The sequence below is a fragment of the Lepidochelys olivacea genome (assembly GCF_965140295.1).
Source record: "Lepidochelys olivacea isolate rLepOli2 genome assembly, chromosome: 13".
Taxonomy (NCBI): domain Eukaryota; kingdom Metazoa; phylum Chordata; order Testudines; family Cheloniidae; genus Lepidochelys; species Lepidochelys olivacea.
The window spans coordinates 3,570,393-3,588,179 of record NC_140423.1 but is presented as its reverse complement, the minus strand read 5'-3'; the positions used below and the strand labels follow the sequence as shown (position 1 = coordinate 3,588,179).

The following is a 17,787-nucleotide window of genomic DNA, read 5'->3' as shown; positions in this document are numbered from 1 at the left end:
ATGCTCTTCCCTGTCTGTGAAGCATCCGTGCTCACTTTGCGAAAGTCAAATTCTTCCGCTTCAGATGAGGAAATAAGACTTCTAAATAGAAATAATCCAAAGCCACCAATGCAAAGCCACTCCTGGGTGTCGAAGAGATTTTTGGATAAAACAAAAAGCAAAGGAGGACTTGTGGCACCTTAGAGACTAACCCATTTATTTGAGCATGAGCTTTCGTGAGCTACAGCTCACTTCATCGGATGCATTCAGTGGAAAATACTTCCGATGAAGTGAGCTGTAGCTCACGAAAGCTTTTGCTCAAATAAATGGGTTAGTCTCTAAGGTGCCACAAGTCCTCCTGTTCTTTCTGCGGATACAGACGAACAGGGCTGCTGCATGTAACGGGGGGAAAGCGCCCTTGAATGCAGCGTTCAAAGCCTGAGGGCTCGTCTCCAGGTACAGAGCTACAGCCCTGATGCAGCGGCTGCGCCCTGTAGCGCTTTAGTGACGCTGCCCCCGACCAGCCCTGGGAGGCGAGCTCATGGGGCTCGATGGACAGTCTTACCCGCCTGCACTCCGCAGCGAGCCCGGCCTGGGGCGATCGGGGCGCGGGGCGCTACCTCGAGCTTCCCAAGCCCCAGCTCCTGGAGTCATGTGACTGCAGCGCCCCCGCTTCTCGCCTAGGGTCTCTTTCCTCCTCCCCTGAAGGGGGGGGAAGCGCGCTGGGACACGTGCCCGGCGCGGGAGAGGCTCCGCTCAGGGGGCGCCCGGTTCCCATGGCAACGATCCCGGCGCGCCCTGTGGGGCCAAGATGGCCGCCGTGCGGCGGCCCGACACGGCTCCGCGCGCAGGGGGCTGGAGGAGGGGCACTTCGCGCAAGATGGCCGCCGCCTCCGCGCAGGGCGGGGCCTCTCTAGGCGGCGAGTTCTCTATGGCGGCGGCGTGCGGGCCGGGCCGAGCCGAGGGGGCTGCGCATGCGCACGCGGGCTCCTCCTGAGCGGAGCGCGGCGGCTGCGGGATCGGGCGGCGGCGGCGGCTGGGGCAGCGGGATGGGTGTGCACGTGGAGACCATCGCCCCCGGAGACGGTGAGGGGCGCCCGGGCCCGCCGCCCCCCCTCCCCAACACCGGGGATCCCCCTGCCTCGCCCCATCCCCCCCCCCTCCCGCCCGGTCCCGGCGCTGACGGTCTCTCTGTCTCTCCCCGCAGGGCGGACCTTCCCCAAGCGCGGGCAGACCTGCGTGGTGCACTACACGGGTGAGTCCCGCCGCGGGGGCCGTGCCCCGGGGGGAGGGATCGGGGGGGCCGTGCCCTGTGGGCTGTGCCCTGTGGGATGGAGGCTGTGCCCCGGGGGGGGGAGGTCGGGGGGGTAGTGCCATGGGGGTCGGGGTGGGGGGTTGTGCCCTGGGGGGGGTCTGGGGGAGCCTGTGCCCCGTAGGCTGTGCCCCCGGGGGGGATCGGGGGGGTAGTGCCCTGGGGGATGGGGGTCGGGGCTGTGCCCTGGTGGGGGGTCTGGGGGGGCTGTGCCCCGTAGGCTGTGCCCCCGGGGGGAGATCGGGGGGGTAGTGCCATGGGGGCTGGGGGTCGGGGTGGGGGGTTGTGCCCTGGGGGGGGGCTGGGGGAGCCTGTGCCCCGTAGGCTGTGCCCCCGGGGGGGATCGGGGGGGGTAGTGCCCTGGGGGATGGGGGTCGGGGCTGTGCCCTGGTGGGGGGTCTGGGGGGGCTGTGCCCTGTAGACTGTGCCCTGAGGGGACGGGTCTGGGGGAGGCCGTGCCCTGTAGGCTGTGCCCTGGGGGGGTTTCTGTGGGAGTCTGTGCCCTGGGGGATGGAGGCTGTGCCCCGGGGGGGGAGATCGGGGGGGTAGTGCCATGGGGGCTGGGGGTCGGGGTGGGGGGTTGTGCCCTGGTGGGGGGGCTGGGGGAGCCTGTGCCCCGTAGGCTGTGCCCCAGGGGGGGATCGGGGGGGTAGTGCCCTGTGGGATGGGGGCTGGAGGTCGGGGGGGCGCTGTGCCCTGGTGGGGGGTCTGGGGGAGGCCGTGCCCTGTAGGCTGTGCCCTGGGGGGGGTTTCTGTGGGAGTCTGTGCCCTGTGGGATGGGGGCTGTGCCCGGTAGGCCATGCCCTGGGGGAGGGGGTCGGGGGGGGGTAGTGCCCTGTAGGCTGTGCCCTGGGAGGCTGGGGGGGCTGTTCTGGGGGGGGTGATCTATAGGCTGTGCCCCGTGGGGGGTCGTGCCGTACAGGCTGTGCCCTGTGGGGTAGGGACTCAGCTCTGCATTGTGGGGTGGAGGGGCTCCAAGCATTTGATGGAGCTGGGGGGGGGCACTAGGGTGTGTGGCTTGTGGGGGAGGGGCTATGGGATGGGCCTTTGTCCCCCCCCCCAAAGTAAGGGGGGCGGGAAGGGACATGGAGGTCACTATTGTGGATAGGCGGGGGGGGGCAGTTCGTTGCTCAGCTCTCGCAACTGGCTTATGCGAGGCAAGGAAGAGACCTCGCACAGAAGCCTTTCCTTGGGTACGTGCCCCCCTAAGTGCTGAGACCAACCCACAAGAGCTGAGAGCAGACGTCCACCCTTGCGCCCCCCCCCCCCCCCCGACTGGGATATATGTTTAAGGGGTAACTGTTCACTGCAGCACGTGAATGAGCATCTGCTTTGTAGCCCTGTGTTCGGGCTGTCCCTGGCAGGCTGTGTAACTTGAAAGCTCTTTTGCACGCAATATTCTGCTAGGGATCTTCTCACTTGGTTCTTTGCTGTGTCTGTTCTCTAGAGACAAGCGCATTTAGCTGCTCCATGCTTGGGTGTAGGTCAAATAGGAGGCACTTTGGTGAAATTTCTGGGTGTTCTGCTGTTTGGTTGGGTCTGTGGTCTGGCAGGAGGCCTTGCGAGCAACTTGCCTCATCCTCTTTCCCTTCTACCCTTCTCAGTCCAGAAGTCTGTTCCCTTTGGTGGTGGAAAAGAGATAAGCATGTGGGATGGTGGTGTGGAGTCCAAATGCTGTGTGCTGTGGGTCCATCTATATTACAAGTGTCAGGAACCTGATTGTAATAGGATTCCAACTTCAGTGTAGGCAGGACTATAATGCGGTCAGTGTCTTGGTGCTGTCCAAAGATTCAGCCACAGAAGAAGGGAAAGGTCATGGAACAGTGTTTTAACTGGGTCCCAAGACACAATTGTATTAGTGTAGAATATAAGTGCCCTGAAGTGGTTGGCACAAGAAGTCAGAGGTAGTTCTCTGTTTTGGAGAATCCTTTCTGTGAAGGTGCTGTTCATTCTGTGCTCTGCTCAAGTTATTATCTCTCTCCCCATAAATTCTTGACTAAACCTAGCTGTAAGTCTTCCTGACAAGCAATTAAAAAAATTAAAACTGTATAGAAGGGTTGGGCCTGCTGCTCTTTGGCTCAGAAATATCTGAGCCAACTAACCTTTCTCCACATCCGCACGCCCTGTAGTGACGAATGTTCTTGTTCCTGTCCAATCCTCATTCTTTGCCTGTTACCTTTTAACACTCTCCATGATGTAACATTGTGCCTCTGCTGGGACAAGCAAATAGCCTATTTTACCCTCTTTGGAGATATCTTTGCCCTCCTGGTTGGAAGCTGGATTGGCTGTGATGTAAAGTGGCACACCAGCTCAGTCAACCTGCAGCTCTCAATTCTAGGATCAGCTCTGTAGCTGTAAAGAGGGGCAGTGGGAGATGCCAGCTGTCATTTGGTGAGCGATGGATGTTTTATGACTTGGTTGCCTGTCTCTGTTCTGGCACACCATGTGTAGGACTCCCAGCTCATGGCCATTCATAGTGGTCATTTCAAGGTCTTTCTAAGGTACATATTGCTATAGCTTAGCCTATTAGCACTGTCTTCAGTAACTTGGTCACTTTTAAGATAAATAATCCCAGATAGTTCTCCCCTGTCTCCAATGCTCCAAACTCTGCTCTTCCTCCTGTCCTGAGGAAGGAGGGGAGGTAGCAGTCTCCTGGGGCTGCCGCTGTTTGAAGAAGAGCCACTGTTGGGATGGGGTGAGGAACGCCTGGTTCCATCTCCCTCCCCCAAGCTGTGGAGCCTTGCCCCTTACAGCTCAGCCCCATGGTGGTGATAGGGGGAGGGGAAGGTTCCAGGGTACGGTGAGGCTAGATCTCTGTGCTTGCTCCTGCAGGGCTGATGGCTCACAACCAGACCATCTGCTTCTCCTTCCTTCCCCACTAACCTTTTAATTAGGGGAGGGATGGGGGAGAGGAAATGGGGTTGCCGCTTTGCTGGCAGCCCCATTTCCTCTGCCAATGCAAGAACAAAGGGACGGCTGGCAGGCGGTCAAGTGGCTCTCGGTGGGCCAGCTTTGCTGCGTGCCAGCCCTCCGAACTCACCAGCAGCATCTCCTCTCCCATCCCTATTGCTAGCCTTTACTGGCTTTGAGGCAGCACAGATTCTTAACTCCTCCCCACAGATCCATTCAGGGGGAGTTGTCAAGTGTTTCCTTCCCATCCCATCCCCGCTACAGATCTCAGGCTACTTTCGAAGCAGCAACCTGTCTTCAGTGCTACCTCCCACCCCCGCTTATATTCTAATGGCTCTTGGCCCTAGAGATGGGCTGGTGAGTGAGTGAGTGTTGGGGCTGAGGGTTTGCTCTGAATTTTGTGGTTCCTTTTAGGTTGCATCCCCCAACTTCCTTGAGAGAACGGCAGCTCAGCAGTGAGAGACCCTGGGACCATGCCAGCAAAACTCTCCAATCTGCCTAGTGGCTGTTGGCTCTAATACCCCCCCCCCCCCCCTCCCGGTACATGTGAGAGTTGGGCATGTAAAGAGCAGGATGAGTCAAGGTCTGTTGTGCAGATTGGAGAGGGGATTTATGTCCTAAATAAATGTTTCAGGCATGCACAGCTCAACTCCCCTGTCCCGCTGGCTATTTAGTAACATCCTGGAATCTAGAACAGCATAAATGAGAGCACTGATTTGGAGTGCATTGTATGCTATTCCCAAAAGGTATCTTAAAGGCACAGATATGGGATTAATCCCCAAATCACAATTGTCTGCGGTGCAAACAGCTTCTACTCTTCTCAATGAAGGAACTTCTGGTCCCACGGCTGCATACTTTAAATGTAGCTTTCTGTAATGGCTCACAATTGCTATATGGTAATGCAGGTCTTATTTAATTCAGCTTCATTAAGTTATAGTTTTGGAGTCATTTGATTAGAAAGTTATTTATCAAATATTATCTACTTCTGAAGCCATTATTTCAACATAATTAAATGGGGATCTTTGAGAATGGTCTTTTTAATAGTATCAATGTACCTATTATGTTGAAGTTTCAAAGCTAGAGAAGCTCAGGATCTCTTGCATGGATGTGATTAGCAAGAGCAAAGCAGCTTAGCTTAGCTGGGTGCAGGTAAACCACAGCGCTCCTGTTTCTCTGTCCTATTTGGTTTCATTTTAACACATTTAGTTCTCGAACGCGGTAACTTAGGTAAAAAGCACGTATTGCATTTGCCAGCAGTCTGTGGAGGAGTCTCTCTAGGCTGCCGCTTGGTAAGTATGTGTTCAGGATGTTTCTCTACCAGTTTTTTAGCAATAGAATGTGTGTACTGCATGTGTGGGTGGGGTGGTAGAGGGCTCTGATCCCCAGGGTGGCTGACCCAGCACCTCCAAAAGTGTTTCATTTTATAAAATCAGTCAAACTGAGCGTTCATGAAAGATTTACATCCTGGTAGCCTAGTATCTCTAATCCGCAGAGTCGGTATTTGTGGGCCAGAGCGGCCGTGTTCCCCTGAGCTTCCCTACTGTGGTACCTTGACCCTCTTCCGCAGGGACCACCTCTAGCCAAAAGAGGATGTTCTTGGCTGAGTGCCCATTTTGGCTTTCACCATAGACACCCATCCACCAGGAAGTAGACTTGGAGCCAACTCAAATATGTAATTGATCAAAATCAGCCACTCTATTGTGGGGTAATCAGTATTGTGCCTGTCCTTAAAAATGGGGCAGGGTGATCCTGGCAATTAGACCAACCTTGAAGCTAGGAAAGCATGCTAGACCAACAGTACTGTGTGTGTAATGGGAAGTTGTCTCTCCAACCTGTGAGGATTCTTTGAGGGGTTAGTAATGCAGTGGCTAAGGAGCTCTGCTGGATAGAACACATTTGGGTTTTCAAAAAAGCCTTTGATAAAGTTTGTTACAAAAGGCTATTAAGGAAACTAAGTCGAGGGTAAAGTTCTCTCATGTATTAGAAACTGGTTAAGAGAAAATAGTGGGATTGAATAGCCACTTCTGAACGGGGAAGTAGGTTAATTGTGAGGAGTCCAAAGGATCCATGCTAGGGCTGGTTACTAATGATCTGGAGTTGGGGGAAGAGTAGGATGGCAAAGCGTACCGAGGCTGCAGTTATTTAGTTCAGTTGAGGCTCGAGGGGATATTGAAGAGCCACAGAAAGAGCTAATGTAGGTGGGAGATTGGGTAACGTGATGGGAGCATTTACATGGGGCTTCTCATTGTGGTGTCTGCACTCCAGTCTTCTGGCTGGCAGTGGTAGGCGGAGGAAGTTCCTGCTTGCTGAGGGTCAGCTGGGTGAGGGCTAGAAGGTGAAGTTCAGTGGCGGCAAATGCAGGATGTGGGACACTGGAAGGAAGAGTGCAGGGGGAAGGGAGATGTAGGTGTCACTGTGGCCAGCTCAGTGAAAACACTTGCTGCACAGTGGCACTGAGAAAGAGGCAATCGGGTGTGAGGAAAGGACGGCACTGAGGAGAGGACAGTATCCCCAGGCTGTTGTGGAAGTTGGTGGTAGCCTCGCCTGGAATACCACGATCAGTTTGGATCATCCCCATCTCTACAGCACGTGGCAGAAATTAGAAAAGGTCAAGGGAAGGGCAGTGAATGTGGAAAAGGTTCTGTAGGAAGAGTCTAGAAACATGAGCACTGGTTAACTTAGAGAGGAGGTTAATCAAATAGTGTCTCTTAATTAATAGCACCCCACTGACTTCCTTAGGAGTTTGTTTGAATTGGTTTGAAGGTTAGAATCTGTCCATGTAGGCTGTAAAGTGTTTGGGGCAGCGCCTGGCACAGTGGGTCGCTGATCCGTGATTGGGACCCCGAGGTGCTGCCATAAATACAAAGCATGACTGTTGCCTGTAGTTAGGAAGAGATTTCCCTCATAGGCATGTTATTACATAACTGTTGATTGTGGGGTTTAAACACCTTCCTTTAGCATCTGGCATTGGTCACTGGCAGGATGCTGGACTCTCTGACCTCAGGTATGGCTGCTGTTATATACAGGCTACTCTGTTGGTCACTGCTGAGCCAGATTTATTTTAGCTGACCTAGAGTTGGAAGGTTTCCTGCCCCTTTACCAGTCATCAGGAAATGCAGCTGGCCTGGCCGAGGTGTGTGTCTTAGGGTTTTAGGATGATTCTGTTCATACCTCCCACAATAAACCATGCTAGTGCAGGAAGGTTCTTTGTTTTGCAGGCCATTTCTCGCAGCCTCTTCTCCATTGAGGGCTCCGTCTACCTGCTTTTCCGTTTAGGAGATGGAGGGGCCTGAAGCTGCTGGTTCATCCAGGGGGCAGGCGGATTTCAGGCCATCCCTCTTCCAGCACTACTGACCAAGAGGGCAGGGTGCTGTGCAGGGGAGCTGTAGCTGACTTGCAGATTGAATCTTGGGCCTCCTGAGCAAAGCGTAGCAGGGAACTGCCAAGTGTGTGCTGTCTGCTGTTCTTGAAGCGGAGCCAAGTGCTGTTCAAAGCGGGCTGTGCTCTGGGATCTCTGGTGCTGGAGGTAGATTGCTTTCTGGATTAGATGCCCCACAGTACTAGTACAATGCCTTCTCTTTCGCACTGCACCGCAAACATAACCCGGTCGGCGAACCTTAAACTTCCTGTTGGCTTGGTTTTGCTGTCAGCAATTTGTGCCATTATCTCAGAGATCAGGCCTCCAAAGAGGAATTGGTATGAGACTCCACATCCTTAATCTATAAATCCTTAACGACATGGGAACAGCCTGCCTGAGTGAATGCCTCTTGCCCTGGGCCAGGCAGCCACACTTGGTCCATGGAGGTGCCTGGGCTGGAGCTGCCGGCAGGTCTGTTCTCTGTGGGGGTCTCTCACCTTTGGAGCTCACTACACCCTCCTCTCTGACATAGCCCAAAGCTGTTGAATTGCAGGGCATTCTGCAGGGCTCATCTCTTTTTGAGGGGGAGGGGCTCTTGAAGAAGGGAACCTTGCATGAGAGGTGATGCTAAGGGAGGGTGGGACACTCATCCTCCTGTCTCCCTTGCAGCTGATTTTGGTCTGTGGTTGTTTCTAAAGGTGTGTAGACCTCAGCTAGCAACATGGTTTGCAGTAACAGTAACATGCCAGATGCAGCACATTATCCTCTTGCTCAAGGGGCCGAATGAGAAACATCAAGTCCAAAGCTAGAAAAACCCACTACAGGAGCAAACACAAAAGGCACAGGAAGCCGAGCTCTGCCCGCTGGGGTTGGGAGGCAACATCCCAGTGGGCAGCCTGGCTCTCTCCCACCCCGGCCATCTCAGCTGCTGGTGAGCAAAGGAGGGGGCTGGGGTTTCCACCATGGTGCTTTCCTGTTTGTGGGCTCCATTTCAGCCTCTGATTAGTTGGTGTCTTGATGCTTTGCCTCTAGCCACTGGAAGGGAAGGGTCTCTGGTCCCAGAGCATCTGAAGAAAAGGAGTAGCTGTCTTTGCTAGTCTACCCCTCTCTTTCTGGATGGTCCTCCGCTCTGCATAACTCCAGGACCTGCTAGAGCTTTCCCAATCAGCTGCAGTGTGGAAGTGACTTGATTTTTGACAGTTTCACAGCTGCCCAGAGGCTTCCAAAGAGCCTCTGTGAAACTGACTAGCATCCTGTTCATTTCCCTCTGCCCCATGCCACAAATGTGAGCAGAGGCACTGGAGCCATGCATTTGCAGACTCAGGAAAATGCTTCATCGGGTCATATTTGGAAAGTTAAGCTCTTCAGGGCTGGGGCCACATTTCCCTGGGCCCTGCCTGTTACAGCGATGCCCTGAACCTGACTGGGGCCTCTTACATAGTTTAAATTCTGCAGGAAATTGGATGCCTTGGTGTCCCCCCACACATTGGCCAGGACAGGCAGGACAGGAAGCTGTTCACTGGTGCATGGACTCCGAGTGCTGGCCTGGCCGTGGTGCATTGTACCTGAATGTACGGGGGGGGCAAGGTTAGGGAATAGTTTCTCCCTTTACTTGGCTACAATTTTCAGTTGGCTTGTGGGAGCGTCTGCTGATCTGCTCCCTAGCACTAACATCGTACCCAGGCCATGTGATGCTCAGCTCTGTACCGAGGTCACAGGTGTAGGGGAGAGGAAATCAGTGACCTTAGTGCCATCCCTCGCGCTATCGGGAATGCACGCCACCAGGGCCGGGTGCTAAAATGAGGCTGCAGGGGAAAGGAAACGAATAGCGTGAGGGGCTCCTGCACTACACCCATCATTAATAGAATGATGATAATTGGGGGAGGAAAGAGGACCTGGGGGTGGGAGTGTTAATCAGTGAGAGGGAAAGTTCCCTCCCTCTCCTCTTCGCTGTTGCTTCAGTCGGTTTCAGCACCTCCCTGTCAAGCATTGTGTTCTGCTCCAGGGAAGGAAGTCCTGGAAGAGAACACCATGGTGGTGGGAGAGGGGAAGATAGTGAAGCACTGTCCAGCCTGACCTTGTAAAACTACCGGTCTTCTGCTCCCTGCGTTGGAGCGGCACCCAATGTGTGGCTCAGAGGATTGTGGGATTTGGGCGAGTCGCAGCAGCCAGTGGCTGGTTTGTCGATCCCAGGTGGAGAAGGCTGAGAACTGAGAGGGATTGTGTCCCTGATAAAAGCAAGCAGTAACTACTAGCTTGTTGTTCCCTGGGCTAGGACAGTGTTTGGCTTGGCAGGGCTATGCTGGTGCTGACTCGCTGAGCCAGGGACCTCAGAGTTGAATTCTTTGGTGCAGTGGAGCTGCTTTCCAGGCATTGGGCACATTAGCAATATTTGAAAGCTTATTCCTGTAAATGAACAAAAGTCCAGTAAACACATGCCTGCCTGGAGGTAGGCTGGAGCGTTAGTGGGTGACCCGAATGGAGCTGGACAGCACCATGTGATAACTCTGCTTATTGCAGTTAGTTCTCCTCTGACATCCAGCGAGATACTGAGCTCCTCAGCCTGGCAGCATTCAGTGCCGGCTCTCTGTACTCGCAGACAATCCCCGTTATCGGCAGGCTCGCCTACGCTCTCCACGGGGGAGCGCCATTGCGGATCCTGCGGTGCTGCAAGCTAGAACGGGGGCCGGGCGCTCAGTGCTTTGGTTTTTTCACTATTGTAAGGCAATGGTAATTACAGCACTTTGGGAGGTACTCTGGGAATGTTCTGTAATGGATTTACAATAATGGTCTCCACACAGCAATGCGCTCCAGCCTGTTGTTAAATCTGCACCACGCAGTGCGGTGCTGGCCGTCTCACATGGGTTATAAAGCGTGTGGATGGCTGTAGGGCAGATTTCACTTTGTGTACCTGGCTTTGGAATTATTTTGCCTTTCAAATGTGATCTGCTGGCGCCGAGTCTTTAGTCTCGGAAAGGCAGGCTGTGCTGGCTGAGCATTGCTGGTGAGCGGTGAGGGTTTTAGTATCTATACCCCTCAGGAATGTTGGTTGGATAGCAGCAAGGGCTGACTGAGGAGCAGGGATCCCACCCGGTGAGTGTGGTGTTAGCCGTTCTGTTGCATTGTTGTTTTGACACAGCCAGTCAGTGACAGCTGATTTGAGCGATTGCACATAAAAATCATTCATGGATTGATCTATCAAGGAGCAGCTCATCTAGTCAGCGTTGTTTAGGACGATTTCCTGGGCTGCTTGCATCTCCCTTCACTGGTGTATTCACACATGCGAGGAACTTCAGTGGTTACTGCTCCCCCAGCACGAGGATGTGTCTGTCCCCTTTATTGCTCCTCTAGAATCGGATCTACTCAGACCCATATCCTTGGCCCTCCCACCCACTTCCTGTTTGGTTATGGCCCTAGACACTCTGGCTGCTGTGATAACACAGCCTGAAGTAAGATGTAACTTGTTGTTCTCCCCATGCACACAGTGCATTTTGTCCTCTTGCCCGCGGGCAGTGACTCACGGTCTGCCCTGATTAGGGGAAATCTCTCTGGACCGTTCCCTGCTGGACGAGACAACAGATTTATTTTTCCAAGAGTAAAACGGCTTCCACTGGGGCAAACAGATGCTTGTTTTTGAAGAACTGGGGAAAAGAGAAGTGTGGGTAATGTAGTTAATCATTATACTCCTGGTTGCTCGTCAGCCTGTTTGCAGTAGCTAACTAGCCTGTTCCAGTCTGGTGCCTCTGGGTGTTGATTTCACAGTGACCTGCTGTTAGCCGGATCTAGGGCTTCTGTAGGAAGGAGACCCATCCCTGGGCTAAAACGCCTCAGGTATCCATTGTAGCAAACTGCTAGTGTGACCCTTTAGTTCTGCTTACAGACCCGCTCCATTGCCCTGCTTCGGGTTAGTGAAATCGTGTGCACCTTGAGCCCATGGTTCTGTGGCTGTTCTAGGAAGCCCCATGGCTTGGATTTCTTGTGTTGGTGGGTTCCCAGCTCAGTTCCCCTTGGAACTGGCTAGACTGTCATCTGGCTGCCTCCGGCCACGTGTGGAGGGTTAGAGGAATGTGTGGGATGAGGACAAAGCCAATAAAATGCGATGCTGACTCCACGAGAACACCCGGTGGCGCAGAGATCACTTTTGATACATTGTGTTCCCCAGGCTCCTCTCGTGTGTGCATTCCCCAAAGGGCTTATCCCTGTGTTGGCTGTTTGTGTAAGAAATTTGGCCAATGGACAAGCTCTGTTGCTTGTATAAGGCAGTGAAAGCTCCCAAGTTTCCCTAAGAAGGTCACGGAAACTCCAAGGAGCAAGGGAGGGAACTGCTAGAAGGGAGGAAATTCCTCCTTTGCTTGTGTTCAGGAACTATATTTAGCCCCGAGGATGTTAACCTTGCTTTATGCAATGTACTGTACCAATGCGCTCACTGTAGTAAGGGCTAGGTACAGGGCTCCCTTAGAAGATGTGCGTATTCTGCACCTAGCATAACATGTCCCTGATTCTGGCTGCAACTTGTGGGTTCTTCGGCGCTCAAATCCAAACTAAAACAAGCCTGGGGATCCAGGAGAAACACCTTGATGCGAGAGCCTCCGTTACAGCTTCTAGCAGCAGACCAGCGTGGGTGTGCTGTTCAGTGTTGGTTCTTTAAAAGCCCTGCCATCTCCCCCCTTGTCTGGGTGGGGCTAATAGCGCAGGAGCCAGAAATCCTGTCGTTCACTGCACAGTTTCTTTCAGCTTTGTGTGCCTGGTTGGCATGGCAATTGGTGGTTGCAGATCTGTGGGCATAAGTGAGAGGGGAGATTTCTCTGTGCTCCTACAGAATAAGTGGGGATTTTGACCTTGTGAAGAGCAAGGTGCAATCAGGCCCGCAAGAACAATGATGTGGTCTGATGTGTGACATGACCCATCAAGAAGCCCCAGGAGATGGAAGGGCTCTTCTCTCTCCCCGCTATCATTGTTGTTCCCATTTTCCTTCTGGGTTCCTGAGGCTTGCATGTGGCCTGACATGTCAGGAAGCTGTTCCTGACACAGGAGGGAGTGATAAATTCACCTGTTTTATCTGAACGTTTCTTCTCTCCATGACTTTAGCTTCTCCCCTGGCATTGCCAGCTAGAGAAGACGTAGCATCTGGAGTTGCACTCGATTCCTTGGGTCCAGCTGCAAGTGGTGTTTGGTGGGGACGTCTTCCCTCTGGGAGCTCTGCAATCTGCGCTGTACATCCCATGGTGGCACCTGTACTTAAAAAGCCACCCCCCTGGAGGCCACTAACTGACCTCTTCTGGGAGCCCTCCCTGATGCCATGACTGCAACGTTTGGCATCGGTGTCTGGTAGCCAGGACCCTGCTGTTCCACATGGGTGTTCAGACCGCACATTGGTCTGACGGGGCGTGGGGTCTTTTTCCAGGCTGCGTGTTTGATGTATTGCTTCTCTTTTCAGGTATGCTGGAGGATGGGAAAAAGTTTGATTCCTCCCGCGACAGGAACAAGCCATTCAAGTTTGTGATGGGCAAGCAGGAGGTGATCCGCGGCTGGGAAGAAGGGGTCGCACAGGTGTGTTGCTGTATCCCTCCGTGTCTGTTGTGAGGGCTGTTTGGAGATGAGCAGCTGAGGATCAGAGACGTGGGAGAGACTCATGCTTGCAGCATGTGCTGTTCTCTTCTTTTCCCCCGATCCAGGATTTTAAGTGTGGGAGTAAATGTCACCTTCTGCCTCACCGCCTCCTGGATCTGATGAGCTCAGTGGGATTGGGCCTGCCAAGCCCTTTAGTGGGACACTAGAGTATCAGTGACTCAATAGGTGCCATCTCTCTTGCTGATTCTGCACTGAACTAATGTCCCAGCACAGTGCTGGGGGCCTCTATCTCTCCGATGAGACAGACCCAAAGTGGGGCTACCATCTCCCGTGCCATCCCTCATGCTTGGGAAGAGCTACCTTTAAACATCTGCAAAATCATTGTCCACCATCAAATGTCTCCTTAAAACTCTTCTTTGCTATGGTGCCTACAAAACCTGGACAGTGGCTGGCTGCTGGTGTGCTCAGACCACTGCCTGTCACACTGATCTAAAGTGCCTCACTGTTTTCCTTGGGGCTCCCCCTGTATGTCTGTATCCATCTGGCATCTCATTGTATGCTTAGATTGTCAGCCCTGTGGGGCAGGGCCATCTGTTGGTTCTGTTTGTACAGCACCTAGGACAGTGGGGTCCTGGTCTGTGATGAGGGCTCCTAGATGCTAGATAGTCAATAAATGTGTCCCTTGGAGCCCAAGGCCCGCTGTAGGCGTGAGAATGCAAACTGTATTGTCTTGGCCAAATTCCAGTTTGGGTTCCTGGGCTCTGCCCTGCCCCCTTTGAGACCCTGCAGTTTCAGTAGAACGTGATACTTACTTCCCATTGATCCTGACTGCAGGGCTCACGCTTCACCTTGTGTGTAGCAGTCCCTGCATAAGACAGAGCGGGCCAGTATCTTGAGGAAATAGTCTGTGAGCTCCCCTTCTCGCAGCTCCTATGAAGGGCATCTCCTATTCTGCTTCCTCTCCTGAGTGCATTGCCTTAACCGGGATCTAAAAATAGGCCGTTTAGCCGATATTCAGTGTGTGCCCTTTGCTTTCCTCTTTCAAATGCTCTTCCGACTTCCTGCACCTCCTGTTGCATTCCCTGTGTCCGTGGCCTTGGGTCTTGCTCCTGTTCCAGGGTGTGTAACTCAGATTTGCATCCATTTCACTGTCAGTCTTCTGTCTTTCTGTAATGGTCTGTGTCAGTCTGCCCTGTTCTTTTGTCATCTCCTCCACGTTTGACAGTCTCTGCACTGCTCTCCTTTCCCCGTCCAGCTGTGCCAGCACACGTAGCCCGAAGAATGATGGTATTTTCTAAAGCACCAAAGAGATTTAGGCACCAAACTCCCATTGACTTTCACTAGCAGCTGGGTGCCTAACTCACTTGGGTGCTCTGGAAAATCTCACCCAAGTACCTTCCACTGATGTGATGAGCAGGAATGTGTGCTGGGGTGGGGCTTCCAGGGCATCTGTGGCTTGGAGGTGAAACAGGAGTGCCTTTGTGGCTGTTGTCCTAACATGTCCGTGCCTAGGCAGGGGTGACAGGAGGAATCTAAGTCAAGTCAGAGGTTTTCCCCCAGTCTCATTCTTCTCTTACTTCTGGCTTTCCGCTGTGCTTTTCAGAGTGCTCGTGGGTGGAACACTGAGCTATCTCAGCTCAGAGTGGGTGGCACAGCAGGCTTCATTAGCTGCCTTTGTCCACACAGCACATGTGCGAGTCCCCGTGTCTTTGGTTGATGTCCCACGCAGCATGCCTGTAACCCAGCCCCTGATCAGAGCAGAACGGTTGTCGGCTGTAATGCTGGTTGAGTCAGGCACTTGGGTACAGGTGCATATCTCCTCCATGGTTTATGCCAACCCTCTGCAGAACTGTGGAGCCTGGCATCCAACTTGCGCTATCTGAGGCTATGGGTCTTTGACTAACCGGAGAATGGAGCATCTGCCATGATGCTGAAGTACCTTGGTCAGAAAGGTTAATGCCCATAGCTAATGTATTCCCTTCTTGCAAGAATCGTGGGTGCATTAACTCTGAATGAGGAGATTCCCATGTGCATCTGTAATCTAGTCTAAATGGAATTAGTTCCCACACAGTCACCTCCTAGATCCATCAGTAGGAGCAAGATGGAATCTGAGCGCTCACCGAAGGCAAGTGACTTCTTCTCCTCCTTTGTCTTCAGGAATAACCTGAGGAGGATTATGGGCTGCATTGCAAGGGCTAATTATTATTAATTATCTGTGTTACCCTAGTGCCCGGGAGCCGTAGTCATGAACAGGTGCTGGTCCATGCACTAGGTGATGTACAAACCCCAAACAAAAGGTAGCCTCTGCCCCATAGAGCTTGCAACCAAAGAATAAGACAAGATAACAGAGACAGACAGGAGAATACAAGGAAACAATGAGACTTCGTCAGTGTGACGGGCAGCGGTCTGAGCACATGAGCAGCCTGAGCGTGGTCATTGTTCTGTTGTCTGTTCACTGCATGACATCTCCTCTGGTGGGCAGAATGCCCGCGTGCTATCATCAGGTGCTGCCCCGTGGGTAGCTGCCCTGGCTAGAACATGCTTTGCGCTGTCGAGGTGCCTTCGCCTGGTTTGGGGTTTTGCATTCATCTGACTTTGTTCTGTCTCTTTCCACAGATGAGTGTTGGGCAGAGAGCAAAGATGATCATCTCTCCAGATTACGCCTACGGTTCTACTGGCCACCCCGGCATCATCCCCCCAAATGCCACGCTAATTTTTGATGTGGAGCTTATGAAATTGGAATGACAGGAGGCCCCTTCCTCAACTCCCTGTTTTTGGGTAGGTGAAGGCCAGGAACTGCCTGGTGACACAAGTGGGAAAAGCCACTTGAGCGGCATGTTCTACAGCTGATTCTGCGTATCTCCGAGGAGGGGAAGTAGCATCAGACAGAAGTGTGTGGGGAGGAGGGGAAGGTGTTGCCTGTAACAGGGTTTAAGGAAAGTAGACTCCGCCGGCTTGTGGGTAGGGATTTGGGTGGCTTGGCGTATTCCGAGGTTTTGTGCTGCAGGTGTCGGAGGCAGTTGCAAAAGCTGAACATACATCAGCATGCGCCAGCTCTGGTAATAACCGGGCTGTGATGGTTTTGTCTTCAAGTCCCCTCACATACCCCAGTTGCTCCCTCCAGGGGTCTTGGGACTCAGAGTTGGGCTCCCCCCGCAGCCTACTTTGATGCATTGGCTCCTCTTCTCTCTCCAACAGGTTTGGCACATGGAGGAATCCAGAATCTCAGCTTCAAGAAAAATGCACATGACTCTGTATGGAGCTTTTCCTGATATTCCACTACACTCATTGTATAACCCTATACCCTGATTGAATGTGTCTGATCACTCAGCTTTGCTTCTGACTCCTCCTTGCATTGTGGTTTTATGTCTTTTAAACTATACGCCGTAAACCTCACCTTTTTGGGGGTCAAACTCCTAATCTTATTTTTGTTCTGGGTGTAGATTCAGTTGTGTATGATCAAGCATTTACCAGGAAGTACACTGATGGGTTAACCTTAGATAGGAATTGTTTGAACAAAGAAACCTGTTAATTTTTTGGATGCAAATATCGATTGTGTATTAAAAAAACAAATTGCGGCTGCTCCAAAAGCCATAGCTATCGAGGAGCTATCGAGGGCTGATTGACTCTGGAAAGCAGAGTAGTTCTAGGCTAATGTATTTGTTCCCTTGGCTGAAACTGGGCCCCTGGGAGCGACTAGCTTCCCCCTTCCCGTCTGCCTTGTGGAAGGACCGTTTCAACGCGGTATTCTTACTCCAGGGTGGCTGGGGCTGCCCTTACAGCTGCCCCCATCGCTACCTGTTGACTTTTCCATCTCTTGGTTATTTTCCCTTGGATTTCAAGGACCTTTTTATCTTTAGCCATCGAAGCTCCGCAACTACCTAAATTCAAGAACTTGAATTGAACTCTTTAAATTGAAGGTGCTGTTTATGGGGGAGGGAGGAGATACAAAAAGAAACCAGCCCACAAGAGAAAACCCAAACCCCAGTTGCCGACATTATGACTTAGACCTGAGTGTTCTCTACCAAAACTTGATGCTGGTCATCACAGCTTGCAGCAGTCTCCCGTATGATGCACAGCTCCTGCTCCACTGATGTCATTCCCACTCGCCTGCCTCTGCCCTGTGTAGTGATTTTTGGTAAGAGAAATCGCCACCATCACGTCCTCCTCCACCACATTAAAGTATCCCGTTTTATTATTGCAATAAAATGCTTTATGCTGGCTTTTCTCAACTCCTGTGTCGGAGGTTTTTTGCTCGCCTCTCTGCTACTTAGCCCGGCTGGCTGACAGCGTGCTGACACGGAAGCTGCAGGGAGGAGGCAGCAGATCTGTGCGGACACACAACTACCTTGGTTGTCTGAGGAATGCAAAGACTTGTACAGGTGTGCCAGCTCTCTCCAGAGCAAGGCATTTGACTTCGGTATCTCGGCCCTTTAGGCTCAGAGAGGCTGAGAACTTGCCTTCAGGCTCTTAGACTCCTTGAGCGTGTCAGTGACAGGGCGGCCTGCCTAAGTTCACATAATTGCATTACTGTAAAGCTATTAAAAGTATCACCTTGCAGGCGTTAGCAGGGCGAATTGCCTTCACCTAAGCACCAGCCCCGCTCCAGGTAGGGAGCGTTCTAATGCCCTGGCTGCAATGGTTTATCCCTCAGTAT

The 17,787-nt window shown here is 52.8% G+C and overlaps 1 protein-coding gene across 1 annotated transcript; it reads left to right on the top strand.

Moving 5' to 3' along the window:
* Positions 1-921: 921 nt before the first annotated feature.
* On the top strand, positions 922-17,362 carry FKBP1A (FKBP prolyl isomerase 1A). The gene is made up of 5 exons (XM_084646141.1): positions 922-1,065; positions 1,187-1,234; positions 12,997-13,109; positions 15,747-15,908; positions 16,329-17,362. Exons 1-4 carry the CDS (start codon positions 954-956, stop codon positions 15,873-15,875), a joined length of 402 nt encoding a protein of 133 aa, XP_084502267.1. The 5' UTR covers positions 922-953; the 3' UTR covers positions 15,876-15,908; positions 16,329-17,362.
* Positions 17,363-17,787: the final 425 nt, after the last annotated feature.